At 39.8% G+C, this 14,242-nt stretch overlaps 1 protein-coding gene across 1 annotated transcript; it reads right to left on the bottom strand.

Annotated features, from left to right (window-relative positions):
* Positions 1-319: 319 nt before the first annotated feature.
* Positions 320-13,977, bottom strand: CCNL1 (cyclin L1). Its single transcript, XM_036755001.1, has 11 exons — positions 13,586-13,977; positions 13,383-13,457; positions 12,481-12,590; positions 5,139-5,259; positions 4,678-4,742; positions 2,712-2,811; positions 2,505-2,609; positions 2,261-2,402; positions 1,887-1,998; positions 1,700-1,798; positions 320-1,167 (listed from the first exon to the last, which is right to left on the bottom strand). Exons 1-11 carry the CDS (start codon positions 13,940-13,942, stop codon positions 819-821), a joined length of 1,635 nt encoding a protein of 544 aa, XP_036610896.1. The 5' UTR covers positions 13,943-13,977; the 3' UTR covers positions 320-818.
* Between the last annotated feature and the right edge of the window lie 265 nt (positions 13,978-14,242).

Consider the following 14,242-nt stretch of genomic DNA (forward strand, 5'->3'; position numbering starts at 1 on the left):
TCAGAGCCTATCTCCTAATCTAGCAGCCATTCCAGTGTGTTATTACATAAACCAGTAATTTTTGGTTCTGGGAGTCCACATGGCCCCATCACTGGCAAGTCATTTACCTAGGTCTCTGAGCTCTGATCTTCTTCTGGAAAAGTAGACAGACCTCAAGTTAAAAACTGACTCTGTTGTCATAAAAAGCCTCGAAAGATGGCACAGGAAATTCAGGTATAGTTTGTACTTCACTTATTGTGATTATTTAGTCATGATGTTTTCAAGAAGCAGAAACAATGTTCATTAGAAATCAGTCCAACTACTTAACTATTCAATGTTCAAATTTCAGTTTAATAATTTATTTAAATAAGATATTTGAAGAGGCAGTTTAAAAAAAACCCAAGATTTATATTTTTATTTCCTTGTAAAAATCTTTACACATGCAGACAAACCAGTGTAAGAAAGTATCCACCATCATTTAAACAAATAACCATACTTAAATAGTATAATGTCTGCAATTTATCCGTATAAAAATAAGATACATTTTTACAGAAGACCACTCTCCAGTTCTTATATTGATAAACAATACACAACTATAATAATAGGTACAATTGAACTTGACCATGGTTTTCAATTAGATACTGCTAGGGCATTTTAATGTGCAAAAAATTAACATAGTTCTTTCAAAAGAAAATGTCCTCAATGTTTCTAAAAACCTAGAGGGCTTTTAATAAATCAATTCCTAATCAGTTTGTTTCTAATATTTCCATTAAGAGTCCATACACCATAATGTAGATAGGCATAACTACTAAGGAATGATGCAGGCTCACACATGAGCATCAGCGCCTGTGCCTGCCATGTCCTGAGCGGTTACTGCCATGGTGCTTGCCTTTGTGTGCGCGCTCAAAGGACCTCGACCTCTCTCGCCTCTCGCGGTGATGTCCCCGTTCGTGCCTGTGCTTCTTGGCAGCATCGGAATGATCCCGAGATTTGCTCTGAGATCGAGAGCGGGATTTTTTCCTTTTATGACCATGTCTATTTGAGCTTTTTAAATCCTCCCTGGCATGCTTGGCTTTAAGGTGTGGAGAGCCATGGTTGTGATGTCTCCGAGGACTTTCGCTGTGACTGCGGGATCGACTTCTCGACCTTGAGCTGTATGTTCCAGATCGACTTCTCCTGTTGTTATAACTGAAATGACAATTTGAGGTTAGATTTGACTTTTCACAAAGGACAGGTGATTACGCACCAGAGGTACAAACCCACCCAGAGTGTAGCTTTCTCCACTCCACTAATCCTGTTTGGACTAAATTTCAAGCAGCAAAGAGCTGGCAGGTCTACTGGCGATTGCACCAAGTGTCCACTATAGTCCTAGGGCTGTGTGGGTTTTGTCATCCCATCTCCTTATGAAGCTGTTTATGGGGTCTAGTTAATACTAAGATTTTCTAAAAGGACAACGAATCCATTTTCTAATTATTTTCTTCCTTGGTCATTAAATAAGAAGTTGTACAAATGTGATCTGTGTTTCTGTTCTCAAAACAGGAAAGAAAAGAGTAAGACAAAAGGGCTCTAAAGAGAAGGCTACACATACCACAGGGAGGGACACCCCAATGTTAACTCCATCATCCCCAGGTTCCCCTCTTGTCCTCTCAGGTAAACTATAGTAACTTAAAATTTTAAGAAGGTCTCAAGTTCTCATGGCCTCAAGGAAATAGCTACTTACTGTCTTCTCGGTGTATGAGATCGAGAACGTGACCTGGTTCGTGACCTCGACCGACTCCCACTTCTACTGTTTCTACTTCTTTTGCTGTCCTTCCGAACACTGAAATTAATGGGGGAAAAAATGGTCAAACTGTCTTCCTCCCAAGCCTGTGCATTTGACAGAATTGCTTCCTGAGTGTAACACTCACCCATTGTAAGGACTCTTGGATGCCTGCGGTCTGTCTTCAGGTTCTTTTTTGATGGTCTTCGTGCTGGTCGATATCGGTGTTTTCTCTTCTGGCTTTACTTCTCTTGGTGATGCTTTAAAAAATAAAATTCCATGTTAAACTATATCATATTTAAATGAAAGCCAGAGGATGCTCCTAAGAGTGAATATGGCCACATGGCTCTGAACTATTTTCTTAACTGATAAAATCTGTTCCAGATAGTTTAATTCACCTGTTAATACTTAAACTTTCTGGAACAAATTTTCAGAGTTAAAGGAATTATTATGCTCATAATCAGCAAAGATTCCACTCTCCTAGTTATATAAACTACCATAAAAAAATTAGATAAACCTTACATGGTTTAGAAGCTGGAGAAAAGCCACCCAGTGTTGAAAGGGCTGGAGTTCCATCGGGATTCAATCCTTTTGCTTTTAATTTAGCTTCCTGCAGAGCTACTTTCCTCTTTTCTACTTCTTTTTCCAGCAATTCATAATTTGGCTATCGAAAGGAATGAGAAATGAATATTTCTGGTGTTACATTAGAGTAAGTGTGATGTCACACAACAATTATGCAGCAGGATAGCAACCAAGGACATTTTACCTTTTTTCTGGTATAAAGCCTAAGTGTTTCTATGCAGATATCCTGAATGTCTTCCTCTGTGGTGCCAAAGAGCAGAAACCAATGAGGTCGAGTTGGCAGTGGAATCTAAATAAGTTAACAGATAAGTTTAGACAGAATTCTGCTACTGTCCTTCTTTGTACTTTGGTCTACGTAGTGTCAGAGGTATGGCACACATGATATGCTCACCTGAAGCGCTCTAGCTGCAAGGTAGATACAAGCACATGCTATTGTCTCTGGTTGAAATCGAACAAAAACATTGGTTCGAAGGCTGTCATTCATGTAATTCCTGGAAAACATTATAACTCTAAGTTTTATGGTTGAACAAATGTTTCTTCTGGAATTTAAACTTAATTGGAGACTCAATCTACTTTATTCTTTTTCCTTCTCTTTAGCTATATTTGTCGTATAGTCATCTAACATGTAACATTCTTAAAATTCCAGAGATAAGAATTTTAACAATTTGAAATCTGTCCCTCTGCTTAAAAAAAAAAAAAAAAAGTAAAAAAAACTCAAAAGCTTCCCCCACTCTCTGCCCAACAAAGAAAAAAAAACATATTTGTTAGTTTTGAATGGAGAAAACTTTTTAAATAACAGTTTCTTTCCTTAAAAGCAATGCTTTACAACTTTGTTTTTGACAAAACTGTGTCTCAGAATTTATAAACCCTTTCCAACAAACCGCATGTCAGGAATTTTACTAATTCTGCTTTATGTACAAAACAATCTCACAAAATCTCTTTCCGAAGGAAAAAAAAAACACAGAAAAATGGTAGGGTAAAGTATATACTCTTCAAAGTGTTTGCTAATTGATATTTAGGCTCAAATAGGGAGAAAATTAAGTCTGCTGCTCGGGAAAGTATCTTCAACTTCAAACCTTGTAAAGGTACTTGATTAGATTTAAAGCAAACACATATTTAATGTTTATGCAGCAATTAAACAGACTGAAAATGTATTTCAATTACTCAAAATTCAACGTTGGACATTTGTGTTCTTCCATACAAAATGTTTATAAACAGTTTATGTGAATTATTTCAAGTTATCATAACTTAAAAATGGAATCAGCATCTTTAATATTTAGCTAAGAAAACTGATCCAGGAAATCTGATTTCATCATGAAACAGACATAAAACAAACATAATTTATATAGATTTAATAAGACCAGTATACAAGATAGTATTCTTTAATGAAAGCCCAACGGGTGCATGGGACATAAGGATGAATTAAAGTCATTTTTGCTTGCATATGCAAAGGACTTGTTACTGCCAATAACTTCTTGTACATGATTAAGTTTTAGAATAAAGGACAGCAGAGTAACAACTATAACAATTCACCATAATAGTACTCATTTTACCTTTAAATAAGCCAGCACTCCACGCAGAAAATCAGCATCTCAAAAGTGTTGCTTAAAGTGTCTCCAAGCAATATTAAGACTTCCCTTAAAACAAGGGAAGGCCTGACAATTCTCTAAATTTCATATTGCCTGAAATGCAAATCTGAAATCCAGTAGCCCAACTGCTAACAGTTGCAGGATAAAATGGCGCCCACTGTCGTTTCCTTTGGCAGTATTAGCATGCTGTACATACTAATGATCCAAATTTAGTCAAACTACTAATAAAACCAATTTAATTCATAATGGCTGGACAACAAGTCTATCAAAAATGAGCTGTTCATTTTGATAGTAACAGGTATACATTAAATACATATGCATGTTGAATAGTTACTTCTAGAAACAAATATACAAATCCTTTTGACACCCCGACAGAACTAGAAGATGCTGCCAGATGGATATGGACCACTTCAGTGAATCTCGGATGAGAGCTTGCACTGGATTGGCTGGAGAGAAGGGCAGCCAATCAGGCCATCCTGAGGTCATGGGCTGAGGTGCAGAGGGCAGAGTTCTATGACTTACCATCATGGACTACCCTTTAATTAAAGAGTAGAAAAAAGAACAAAGTTAAATTGAGTTCTCCATAAAAAGTAATTAGTCAAACCAAGAAAACAGTAAGCAGAAATAAGCATTATTTACCTTTTTTGCCCAAAATAACTCATTTTGAAAGTAGCTTACATCTTATTGTTTTGAAAACAGAAAACAAAACTTACGTTATTTCTGCTACTGTTTTCCTGGCTAGGAAAGAGTGTGCAAAGAATAACTTACCAGGCTGTCTGAACCAGGGTTTGATTCCGTTCACATTCTAAGACTTGTAAATACATAACAATGATCTAGGGGAAAGGAAGAGACAGAATAATTACACATGGAGTGTCCTGCTCTACACCAGCTAATTCAGTCAAAAGGGACAGACTACATAACTTTGTCAACTAAAAAAACTAATGCCAAGGTCAACATTTTAGGAACCAACTAGTTTATCCTCATTTACATAAAAAGGAATGATTACAAAACAACTTTTACAACTGTCCAGTAGACACTATTGCAATTTAGTTTATGAAAATACAACTGAGATATGTTGGTCAGTTGGCAGCACAATCACTTCTAAGCAAACTCAGAGACACTGACCACTCAGTTTGATCAACACATCTCAATACCAACACAGCAATGATAAAAACTTATTTACTATCAAACTGATACACAAACTCATTATATGCATTCCTATAACTCACCTTGTGCGGATGCTTGACATGAACACAAAATCCCAATTCCTTCAATACCCTTCTCTCTGCCTTGATTACTTGATTTTTGGTGTTTATGTAGTTCTGATCAAGGATCAGGGGGCTTGGTGTCCTAGTTTGTAAGAAATAAAATCACAACTGTTTTGCACATCCAAACAAGTTTATTTGTGGCATCTCCATTTTCCCTTCCAACCAACTATTGGCAACAGAAACCAGCTTTTTAAACTCCTGCAAACAAGTTAAAGCATTGATCTTGTGCTGTCCAAGTTAGGCTAATGAAACATAACAGATCGAGTTTACATTCATTCCAAAAGGGACTTCGTTTAAATCACTTACTCCTTTATGTTCTAAGAACGCCTGCTAATAACGAAAATAATCTTAATATCCATTTACAAATGCATCCTGGTTTTATGTTTCTAAAAAACTTCAAGCTTCTCAATGTCAAAAGCAATTCATTCATTCTTCTAAGATAAACATCTCAGACTTTATGAAAGCTTAAAAATATTTGTGATACAAATTATCTTTATTTTGAAGTTTCCTTTTCATAAGCTTCCCAACAAATTATAGTTATTTTCAAGTTTTAAGGCAAATAGTTTTAAAGATTAAGCAAGTACCCATCAATGTGCTTTGTAAAGTGCAAAGCACAAATATGTGGTAATATTGATAGACTCTTCTCTATCAATTCCAAGGCCTCCTAATATGACAAATCTTAATGCAGAATGAACAGCAGATACAGAACAGTCAGCAAGTTAACAACCAGTCCAGCTACTTAAGTGGTCTCCAGGTGCCTAGATGATCAATTAACCCAGATCTTTCCAAATGCTCCTACATCTCTCATAAGCTAACAAGAATCTGAAAAGTAAAGAGTAAATGACTGCATTCAGACCATTTGTTAGGAAATTCATCAGAAACCAGTCAAGAAGCTTTTAAATTGAACCAAATTTTAGCAAGCATGAGATAGCATGTCACTTGGTATAAAATAAACAACAGTGGAGAACACCAAGTTCTCTTATGTTGGATAAAGGAAGATGTATAAATGCCAATGACTTAATGCTTGACAAAACGAACGGGATGCTCCGCCCTATTTGCATATTTGCTTTTTAACAAAGTGAAATACCAAGCATTTTTTCCCCATTACTACACATTCAAGACTGAGTTTTTTCTACTAGAGGAATATTTATGCTTTAATGGCTTCTGTTAACAAGATCAGACTTGAATGTCAAAGAAAAGCTTTTCATGTTTGTCTGAATACTTCTTTAAGTACATATTGTGTAATGAAGTACCACAATTTATCTGCTTTACTAAAGACACTGATGGAAGAACAAGCACAGAGGGAAAGCAATCATTTCCCCATACTAGGTAAATGATTTTCACAATTAAAATATGAGTATGTTTAGTTTTTTCGTTCTTTCATCATGAATATCAGCACTGAAAAGGTTAGGTATTGAACACCTATTTCTAGCAGAGCTAAGAAAAAAATTGTCTTCCTGTAGATAATTCCTTTCTTGGTCTGATACGGTGTGAACCCAGCTGTTGCGGTGACATGGGTCATGTCCAAGCCACTGTGCCATCTGCTGGTCTCCCTCTTATATTGGGGCAGACTCGTTCACTAAGAGGATGGGCAGAAGTTCACAATCAATTCTTGTAAGAAAAGTGTTTTCCTACTAACCTGTGCACCTACTCATTACCTACCAGACAGGATCACAGACTTACAACTGGAAGAGTCCTTCAGCTGAGGTCCAGCACTATTCTTAAAATGAGGACACTGAGTCCCAGAGAAGGACAATTAATTCTACTACCATGGGCCAATTCTATGGCCCCATGGTAGTAAGCAGTTAAGGAAGAATTCCAACCCAGGCTCCTGGACTCTAAATCCAAGTTTCACTGACTCAAGCATGAAGGAACATCAGGAAGGATTAAGTGCAATCCCTTCATTTCAAAGGTTGGGTAACTTGAGCCCAGCCAAGAGAAGGAATTTGCCCAATATCACAAAGGTATGTTAGCCACATTTTGAATAAAGAGAAAATTTTCACTAGTAATAAATTTATCAAAAGTGACAAGCTGACAATATGTATACTCTGTAATTTTTATTTTAATAACGCTGAAAAGATTCTCCAGGTTCTCTTCAGCCTATATATACTGAAAATTAAATTTGGTGATGACTTGGTGTGAATAGGGAAACTGGGTCACAGATGAGAAGGATCCCAGTGGTACTGAATTCTTTAGCCAGGCTAAGAAAATAAAGTTAATCATTTCTTTAAAACAAGAAAAGCAGCACAAAGTCATCATGGTCATACAGGAATAACTCCCAGATATTTAAAGCTCAAAACAAAGCCATATAGTAAATCATTTTCCACTGCTGAGATTTTTTCTTTTGGTTAGGGGACAGTGATAGTAGGAAATTCAGTCTCATGCTCTTACACAACACTAATAAAATGAATCTCCCCTAACACTTCTGGAAAGGTTACTCACCCCCTAAAATATCTGCATCCCTATAAAAAACAAACCATTTTAAAACAGGTTTCAATGTTATACTGAATGAACAGTGCCAGACTCAGGTAAGATAATGGACACATTGCTAACTGGATACATTTCAATTTTAATTGCTTTCCTCTAAACAGAAGGCCCTTTATTGTTTCTATTTAACTAATCAGTTAGTAACAGAAGACCCTTTATTGTTTCTATTTAACTAATCAGTTATTTAATAGCTAGCTACTGAATTGGAGGATGAGTCACTATACCTGCCCCAAGGACAGTCACTCCTCACTTCCACAAGCAACAGCGTGGCCCAGTGCCCTGGTGGAATAGCCTTAAGTCTTCCTATGGGTCACAGCACTAGTCCCTGTAGGGTCCTGGCCCAAGTTAGGCCCACCCTCAATTTGATCACAAATAAAGCTGGCTGCTAGTCTTTTTTTAAACCTTTTTCATAGGAATCCCTTATCTCCTCATCAGGCTTTGTCACCCCCAGGATCCCCAAAAGAGTTAACAAGCTAATCAAGTTCCCATTTAATCCTTCCCCTTGTTAGAAAAGCACCCATTCACTGGTTTGAGTAGGTCAGAGAATCACTTGAAGCACCCAGAGTCTCCTTAAGGGGAAGGGTTTAATGAGGCACAAAGTACTGACTCTTTACTGCAGCACATGCTTTAGCATAAATGTCTCCCGCCAGAAAGGTGACACTGACCCGAGGTGTGTTGTAGACTGATCATTTAAATACACACAAATGGCTCAGAAAAAGAGACCAATTCTTTTCCTTTTTTGCTGAGGTTAACTATAAAATCACCTACTTGTGACCATCAGCACTTTACAACATCAATTAATATAAACTTTCCTTCCCAACGAGCCAGTAAAAAGCCAAAAGGTGGCTTCTCCTACTGAAAACCTGCATTGTACAAAGCAGAAAAAAACTTAAAATCTATTAATTCACACAGAAATAGGGGCAGCTAGGTGGCACAGTGAGTAGAGCGCTGGCCCTGGAGTCAGGAGGACCCGAGCTCAAATGTGACCTCAGATACCTGACACATGTACTAGCTCTGTGACCTTGGGCAAGTCACTTAACCCCAATTGCCCTACCCCCCCACCAAAAAAATCACACAGAAATTTAAGACTGATAAATGACGTAAGTGATATGTGTAACATAAATGTCAAACATACTGAAATCTGAGAAATTCTTTTCATTTCTCCCCAGGTTTCCAACACTTTCCGAGGCAAAAGGGAAAAAACAAACTATAGGCGTATACTAAAAAGACTATTTTCAAGTATTTCAAACAATTAGTATTTTCAAAGAGCAATTTTCAAACTGAAGGAGTACCTTATATTAATTAGTGTCTATAGTTTCTTTTTTTGAATTATAGATTAACTTACATTTTTTAAAAGAAACTAGACACTAAAATTGTCTCTCATTTCCTGTTTTAGTTCTAACCACAAAAACATGCAAATCAAGTAAGACACCTCATTGGTATCTCAAAAACAGTACAAGGTATTATGGGGAGATTTAAGAACAATACTTAAGATTTGTTTTGATCAAAATAGTTTTAAACCATTTAATTTCTCCCTTGTGGTTACCAAAATGTTAAGTCTCGGACTGGTACCAAATTAGAATCGACGGGTAGAAATTGCAAATCATTTACTTTACTTTCTCATATTGTCCAATGGTAGAAAAGGCTCTTCAGAAGTAATAAACTGCCAATGAATGGAGATGAAAGTAGAGGCTGGAGGGGCCACAGGTCACTGATGTTATAGAAGGGACTCACCAAGCGGGAGCCTATACCTGATGAGCTCTAAGAGGTCTCTTCCAACCTACTGGAAACCTATCATTACTAATCTTTTCAGTCAACCCAGAGTATTAGAGCTGGGCTTACTTAGTACTTATCTCATGACCCTCAACCTCAGAACATAAGCTTAGCCCCACACCCATACTTTGACCTTCAAGAATACAAGGGCTTGAATTCATATTCCTGAATATGCCATGGATATGGAAGCAAATCCCTACTCTTGAAATGGAAGGTCATTATAAATCACGATCTTTAAAGAACAGGCAGATCTCAAGCTTTAGAGGCCTGAAGCACAGTGCATCCAGACCTTCAGGAGTTGGATTCCACCACTGTTATTTCTGGGAGAATGGGAGTTAGATGGGACTTACATGCCCACTTAAGATGAAACTAAAGTTCAGTGACTGAAACACCAATGGTTAGCCTAGGTTTGAACCCAAGTTTTCTGATGCCAAATCCAGGGCTCATTACAATTATGTCAAAGCCACAAGGCTGAGGCCCCTTTTTAGAAACACATTATAAAACAAAACGGGGCTTACGTAGACTCATTAGGTCTATATTTATTAACTAGCAATTACGTCCAGGGTACCAAGGATACAAAACCCAGGAATGATACAGTTGCTGGCCTCTAGGACCTTGTGTCTGACTGGTGGCAGTGGTGGGGTGGAGAAGGGGAGCAGATTGCATGGACAAAAATAAACTGTTAACAAGAAAGTTAAGGGAGAGACCACTAACAACTTGAGGTGGGGATGTGGAATCAGGAAATACTTCACGGATGTGCCACACAAAGTTGAGCCTTGGAAAACTAAGCAATGATATATTTTATGATTTTACTGAAATATTCCTTTTCTAATGTCCTAAAAAAAAGCTACCAGTTTCCCATCTCCCCAATATACATACACATATATTTTTTACCAACCTACAATACTAACAACTTGGACAGCAAAGACAAAAGCTTTTAACAAGAAACAGGAGTTTTTCCAAATGGTTCACCAGTGGCCAACCTGTTAGTCCCCGATTCCAGTGACCTATTCTCAGAGCACTGGCTTCTCCTTGGGGATTTTCGATACTTCACTCACTGTTGCCATGACGACAGCTTCATCTCTATGTACCACTCCACATCACCCAGGCTTTGGTAAATGTAGCTGGTCGCTGTATAGTCGGTTGCAAGGGAAAAAAGAGTTGAAGTTAATAACACATACAAGTTACATGCTTGTAAACTTGTAAAAATGCATAGAAACTTTTACATCCTGCTTGCTTAAAAAAAAAGATTTCTGTGTGATTAATATTTTTCTCAAATGTTAAGCAAATTCACTTGTCAGATTGCATGGAGAAAAGTAATTTCACCATAAATGAATCAACAACGTTTTAATGACAAAAGAAAGCATTGCTGGTTTTTTTTTTCTTCAGCCATACCAATAACATACACCGATGACACTGAGGTGGGAAATACTTTAAGTCTGAAAATCTGTACAGATATGATATCAAATTTCTAGCCTTAATTTTTAAAATATCAAGTAAATTAAACAGAAAAGGTTTCCGAGGAAAAGAGAATTCATTCACCTTCATTGTCATCACATAACTCTGGCTTAAAAGTTAATAGTTCAAAGATTAAGGTAAACAGACTACTTCCACTGATCAGCTAAATTAGTTCAGATAAGTTATAAATTTTTTTAATTTTGAAAAAGTTTAAGTCACAGAACACTAAAAAAGAATCCACACTATAAAGGTGTGCAACCGGCTACATTGTGACAGAATACAGTGTTAATTTGGAAAATTCAATTTTCAATTACTTTAATGTCACAGAAATGAGAAATTTTAAAAATTTCCTTCTCTAAAAACTTTCTTTCACTGGTTATGGTAACATATGGGGGAAAAAGGATGGGGGAGGGGGAGAACAGAGAGAAAAAGAATGTATAGGATTCTTTGGGGGAAAATACCCTATGATAACAATATTCAAGATAATTTATTACTAATTACACTATTCATTTAGAGGAACATCCCACATTTCTGAGTTGAACTCAGAAGAGCCCCACCATTGCCAAATTCTGGATTCAGCCAAGACTAAAGATGACAAAGGGTAACTGATTCAGGAACTAGCTTCCAATATCCAGCCAAATAAAGTAGGAACCACTTCAGGATTACTAGCCTTCTGCAACTTCCTTTCAAAGTAATAACAAGTTTGTCTACCAATTATCAGCATTCCATAAGAATGAAGCTTAAGATCTAATCTAAGCCAAAAGTATCCTTCTGCAGGGTGTACACTAAATTACCCTAACAAATGAAGAAAGCCCTGAAAAGAAAACTTTTCCTTAAATAAGCACATAAAAAGACAACTTGGGTTTTACTGGGCAAACTGGATAAAACCTTTCGTTTCAGTCTTTGCATTTTAACTTCTAAGATCCAATTCCCATGCCTCACTATAATTCACCCCAAACTTTTAAGAATTATGTTTCTACCCCACTCCTGAGACTGTATCTAACCAGAACAAAATACCTGTTTAATCCCTTTGACTTCAACTTCAACCTTTATCATCCTGCAGTCCTTTCAGATCCGGTATTATGCGATATATCGGTAGTTGAATGTGGAGAGGTATTCTAACAAAAGCCAACCTCAATTGATAAAGAATTAACTAGACTTCAGGGAGATATACATAAACTACACAAAGAACTTTGCTGCAAAATTAACTTACTACATTGTTTACACTGGCAACTTTGTCTTCAAAACAATCGAACAGGGTGTGCCCATCTTCTGAGCAGAATCCATGGCCTTTCAATTCTTTAAGCCATAACTGGCCCCCAATACTATACAGTCAACTGTAAGTGAATCTGCCTAAACAAACTTGTTACCAATGAGTAACTACTTTTTATTACTGTTTCTCCAATTTAATCTCAAGTGTTACATTGTGCTAAGCAGCACGAACTTTTACTACCTAAACAGCTTTTTAAAAATTTCCTTATGCCAGATAATTTTATCCTGGTGGGAAATGAGTATTTAAAAAAAAATTAAAGCTGATGGCACCGGTACACAGTACAGATGTTATTTTCAAAGACATCAATCTTACCTTTTTCCTCTTAACTGCCGTAAATGGTGAAAAACATTTATCACATCTCTTATTCTACGAGGTGCTTCTTCAATTTTGGAAGCGAGATTGATACAAGCCATGGCAACAATCTGAAAAGAACCCAGTCCCCAATACGATCAGATAGACATACTAGGCTACTGGGTGGGGGGGAGGGGGGAGGAGTAACCCAAACCTGGCCAACTTTTCCCCTAAATCTCACAAAGTAAAACTGGCCACCCATCTTTGATAGAACAAAAATAACAGAGCTGTTTCTATCTTATAGGCCAAATGTTAATTCACTATACCAATTTTTCAATTGATCTAAATCAGGGGTTCCTGGCCTGGAGTCCAGGAAGTGGTACGTACAGATCAATCTGAACTTGGATTAGACTGCTAACTTCGGTTTCATTTGTACACCTACAAATTTTATTTTACACGTCTAAAATCATTGTGAATAGGGGTCCATGGACATCACTCGAACTGACACGTGTCGGTGACAGCGTAAAAGGTAAAGGATAAGAACCCTTGGTCCGAGCTAAAAAGTTAGGGTCCTCCCCTTAAACACAACTCTACAGTCAAGTCAGCTGCCTTAAACTCAGCTTGTGGGGGGGGGGGCCCTTTGGGGACTCTCCTCCGAGAGGAGCAGCTAGGGTAAACTGAGGACCTGGGTCTCCGTTCCAGCTCTTCCCCAGCTACCTGTGTGACCTTGAACAATCCCTGAGTCTTTCGGGCCCCATTTCTCAGGACGGGACCCCCTCTGGCCCGCCCCCCCCTCAGCTCTAAGCCCCCCCCCAGTCCCGGAAGCCCGAGGTTTGCCCGCGCTGTTTAACCCCGGGCTCGGTAGAAGGAGATGGGAAAGCTCGGGCAGGGTGGGGGCGGGGGCGCCCGGCCGGCGGCCTTACCTCAAAGCTGTGTTTGACGAAGGACTTGGAGTAAAAGAAGCGGTGGAACAGCACCTGCCCCGTCGCCATCGCCACCTGCAGTCGAGAGAGACAGGAAGCGCCGGGGTCAGCCACGAGCCCGGCCTCAGCGCCGCCGCCATTTTGTGCGGCCCGGGCCGGGCGCGCCCCTCCCCCCGGACCCCCCTCCGGCCCCGGGGCCCTACCTGGGGCAGGCGGAGCAGAATGCCGGCTGACTGAATGAGCTCGCAGCCCAGGATGCGCAGGTCCGTCTCGCTGGGCAAGTCGAGGCCGTCCTGCATGGACGGCGTCGGCGACAGCCGCTCCTCCGGAATCAGCGAGTGGTCGATGGTCAGCGACACCTCCGAGTAGAGCCGGTCGCCGATGAGGATCCCGGCCGCGGGGCCGCCGCCGGAGGCCGCCGAGGCCGGGCCCCCCGAGCCCGCCGCCGCCGCCGCGGGGGCAGACGAGGAGGCGACCGAGGAAGAGGACGCAGGGGCCGAGGACGACGAGGCCGACGAGGCCGAGGCCGCTGCTGGGATCGGGTGAGGCCCGGACGCCATCGTCGCAGCTAACTCCGCGCACGCCCAACGCAGCCGGAACCCGGGACGAGAATAACCAGAGTTCTCGGCGGCCGCTCCGGCTCCTCCCGCCGCTGCCAGGCGCCTGTCTCATAACGCCCCGCAGCCGCCTCCGCCGTGACGTCACCACGCACCGCGGAAAGTAGTCCCCGCTCAACCGCCTGTTCCTGACTGTGGAGGGCCCGGCCCTGGCCGCTCCGCGCCTCCGGGAGCTTCTTGGGAGTCGTCTTCCTGTCGGTGCCCCGGCGAGTTCCCTTGGGATGCGGTTCTTCTCTTGACCGC

Source organism: Trichosurus vulpecula, chromosome 4 (genome assembly GCF_011100635.1).
Source record: "Trichosurus vulpecula isolate mTriVul1 chromosome 4, mTriVul1.pri, whole genome shotgun sequence".
Taxonomy (NCBI): Eukaryota; Metazoa; Chordata; class Mammalia; order Diprotodontia; family Phalangeridae; genus Trichosurus; species Trichosurus vulpecula.

Coding starts and splice junctions, on each gene's coding strand:
- CCNL1 (XM_036755001.1), bottom strand. CDS start 13,942: ATGGCGTCCGGGCCTCACCCGATCCCAGCAGCGGCCTCGGCCTCGTCG. Junction 12,591..13,382: donor TCGTCAAACACAGCTTTGAG/GTAAGGCCGCCG, acceptor GGTTCTTTTCAG/ATTGTTGCCATGGCTTGTAT. Junction 4,743..5,138: donor ATGTCAAGCATCCGCACAAG/GTGAGTTATAGG, acceptor CCTTTCCCCTAG/ATCATTGTTATGTATTTACA.